Genomic DNA, 3,226 nt, shown 5'->3' on the forward strand with positions numbered 1-3,226 from the left:
ATTGTTTTGCCACGTGCTTGTGTTTGTTTCGGACTTACAAATGCACCAGCAGTTTTCCAGGCTTTGGTAAACGACATGCTCAGGGATTTTCTCAACCGGTTTGTGTTTGTCTACATCGACGCCATTCTGATATACTCCTCGAACCTACAGGAACATTGCCACCATGTCCATCAGGTCCTTCAGCGCTTACTGGAGAACCAACTCTTCATCAAGGCCGAGAAATGTGAATTTGTGGTTTCATCATTGAGAAGGGTGAGATTCGCAAGGACCCAGCAAAGGTTAAGGCGGTCACCGAGTGGCCGGTCCGCTCTAACCGGAAGAAGCTCCAGCAGTTCCTAGGGTTTGCAAAGTTCTACCGCCGGTTCATTCGGAACTACAGCCAGACAGCGTCACCCCTAACCAGACTCACCTCCTCTAAGGTGTATTTTTCCTGGTCCCCCGAGGCCAACCGGGTGTTTAACGCCCTCAAGGAACGATTCACATCAGGCCCCATCCTAGTTCAGCCAGACGAAAGCCGCCAGTTCGTGGTCGAGGTGGACGCCTCCGACACCGGAGTAGGAGCAGTGTTATCACTGACTCTAAGCTCCCCCCGTGCGCTTTTTTCTCTCGCCGCCTTTCCCCGGCTGAGCGGAACTATGATGTGGGCAACCGGGAGTTACTGGCCATCAAGCTGGCTCTGGAGGAATGGAGACATTGGTTGGAGGGGTCAGTCCACCCGTTCATTGTGTGGACCGACCACCGAAATCTCGAATACATCCATTCTGCCCGGCGAATGAACTCCCGCCAATCACCTACCGCCCAGGAAGTAAGAACATCAAAGCACAGAGCAGCAGCGACAGAGCACAGAGCAGCAGAGCAGCAGCGACAGAGCACAGAGCAGCAGCGACAGAGCACAGAGCAGCAGCGACAGAGCACAGAGCAGCACATCACCAGCCTGTAGTGTGGTGTGAACTGCAGCTGAGACCAAACTGCTGCTGAGACAGCGTGGAGGCCATCGGATCACACACGCCTTTATGCCTTTCACTCGCCTACCGACTTCTGCGACATACATTTGTTTGTTTGTTTTTGTGAGAACTTCTGAGCAGAGCCATCTCCTTTTCCCTCTCATTTCAGATAAACCGGAAGCAGGAACTTCCAACATGGCCACTCGGCCAGGTATGTGTGGAGACTGCAAACTCGCATACTCACAGTTAAGGGACGATTTTCACCGCCTGGAGTCTGAAGTCCGGAAAAGGGAACAGCTGATCGACGGATTCGTATCCTTAGCGGTGGCCCAGGCAAAGCATATCTCATCTATGCAATCTCAACTGGTCTCGGACACTGCGGACACTGTTCCCTGGCTACCCGGCCCTGCGGACGGGGAGTGTAGTCGGTCCTCCGACCACGAGCTGAGAGGACCTGCTATAGACCCGACCCATAGCTCCATTCTGAAACCGGCATCCTGGACGGAGGTGGTACGCCGCGGCCTCCTGAGAAAACCAGCTGGGGAGTTTCCGTTAACCACCTCCAACCACTTCGCAGTCCTGACGGAGAATACTCCCTCCCGGGCTTCCTCTACCCTTCACCCCTACTCGTTGGCGCAGACGGAGGTAACTCAACGGTTAGATGCAAGGCTTAGCGAGATAGAAGTATGGCTCCACACCATGGAAGCTAAGACGCTGGTGACTGCGGGCGTAGCCGGTGCGGCCCAAACAGACGTGGCTCCCGCTAGCCGTCTCCCTGCAGCCCCCGAGCAGCCGGGGGGCCGGGTGACTGCTCCCGGGAGGCTTAAACCTGGGGCGAAGCACTCGGCTCGCCAGCAGCCACTTCGCGTTACAAACGGGTCTTCCGCACCCAGCAGAGTTGATTTCTCAGCTGAGAGACCAACTCTGGTCATAGGCAGCTCTATTCTGAGAAATGTGAAGCTAGCGAAACCAGAGGCTACAGTTACATGTATACCCGGGGCCAGAGCAGGCGACATTGAGTCCTATCTGAAAGTACTGGCTAAAGATAACCGTAAATACAGCAAGATTGTTATTCATGTCGGCGGGAATGACACCCGACTACGGCTCTCTGAGATCACTAAAGTTAATGTGGAATCTGTGTGTACATACGCAAAAGCCATGTCGGACTCCGTAGTTTTCTCTGACCCGCTCCCGAGTCTCACCAATGATGAAATGTTTAGCCGCATGTCATCGTTTCACCGCTGGCTGTCAGCAAACAATGTGGGCTTCGTAGACAACTGGGACACTTTCTGGGGAAAACCTGGTTTGCTTATGAGGGACGGCATTCATCCCACTTTGGATGGAGCAGATCTCATTTCTGCAAATCTGACCCAGTTTCTGTATGGACCTGGTCCATGACAACCCAGAGTTCAGACCAGGAAGCAGAGTTGCAGTCTTACACACTCCTCTGAGCTTACATTAGAGCAGTTACTCACCCAAAACCACATAGAGACTGTCTGCCCCACGGCCACTTAAATTAATTAAATCAAAAATAAACGATCGAGGATTTAAACAAAATAACCTAATCCAAGTTAAAACTACCGCAACAGTCTAACAAAATAGGATAATTAAATGTGGACTCTTAAATATCAGATCTTTGTCATCTAAAGCTGTACTAGTAAATGAGCTAATATCAGATAATCATATTGATTTATTTTGTCTTACTGAAACCTGGCTGTGTAATGAAGAATATGTCAGCCTAAATGAATCAACTCCTCCAAGTCATATTAATACTCACATTCCTCGAGGCACCGGCCGAGGAGGTGGAGTAGCAGCCATCTTTGACTCAAGCCTATTATTAAACCCTAAAGCTAAACTAGATTATAACTCATTTGAAAGCTTGGTTCTTAGTCTTTCACACCCAACCTGGAAAAAAATACAGCCAGTTATATTTGTTATAGTGTACCGGGCCCCAGGTCCGTATTCTGAATTTCTATCGGAATTTTCTCAGTTTTTATCAAATCTAGTCCTTAAAACAGATAAAGTAATTATTGTAGGTAACTTTAATATTCATGTGGATGTCGAGAACAATAGCCTCAGTACATTTATCTTATTATTAGATTCGATTGGTTTCTGTCAGAATGTACAGAAACCCACTCACTGTTTTAACCAGTGGTGGGCCATTAGGGCCTGCAAGGCCTTCTCTGTTGGCCTAAACAGAATCACAAAGCTATATCTATTTTATAATTTAAAATGTTTTCTTAAATACACTACATGTATTATAATTTATAAAAATATTTTTC

General features: G+C 48.9%; 1 protein-coding gene across 1 annotated transcript; it reads left to right on the forward strand.

Moving 5' to 3' along the window:
• Nucleotides 1–865: 865 nt before the first annotated feature.
• LOC116397251 (uncharacterized) lies at nt 866–2,381 on the forward strand. Its single transcript, XM_031872512.1, has one exon. The coding sequence runs from the start codon at nt 1,014–1,016 to the stop codon at nt 2,340–2,342; it is 1,329 nt and encodes a 442-aa protein (XP_031728372.1). The 5' UTR covers nt 866–1,013; the 3' UTR covers nt 2,343–2,381.
• The last annotated feature ends 845 nt before the right edge of the window (nt 2,382–3,226 follow it).

This window comes from Anarrhichthys ocellatus, unplaced genomic scaffold (genome assembly GCF_004355925.1).
Source record: "Anarrhichthys ocellatus isolate YVR2014 unplaced genomic scaffold, GSC_Weel_1.0 scaffold64, whole genome shotgun sequence".
Lineage (NCBI taxonomy): Eukaryota > Metazoa > Chordata > Actinopteri > Perciformes > Anarhichadidae > Anarrhichthys > Anarrhichthys ocellatus.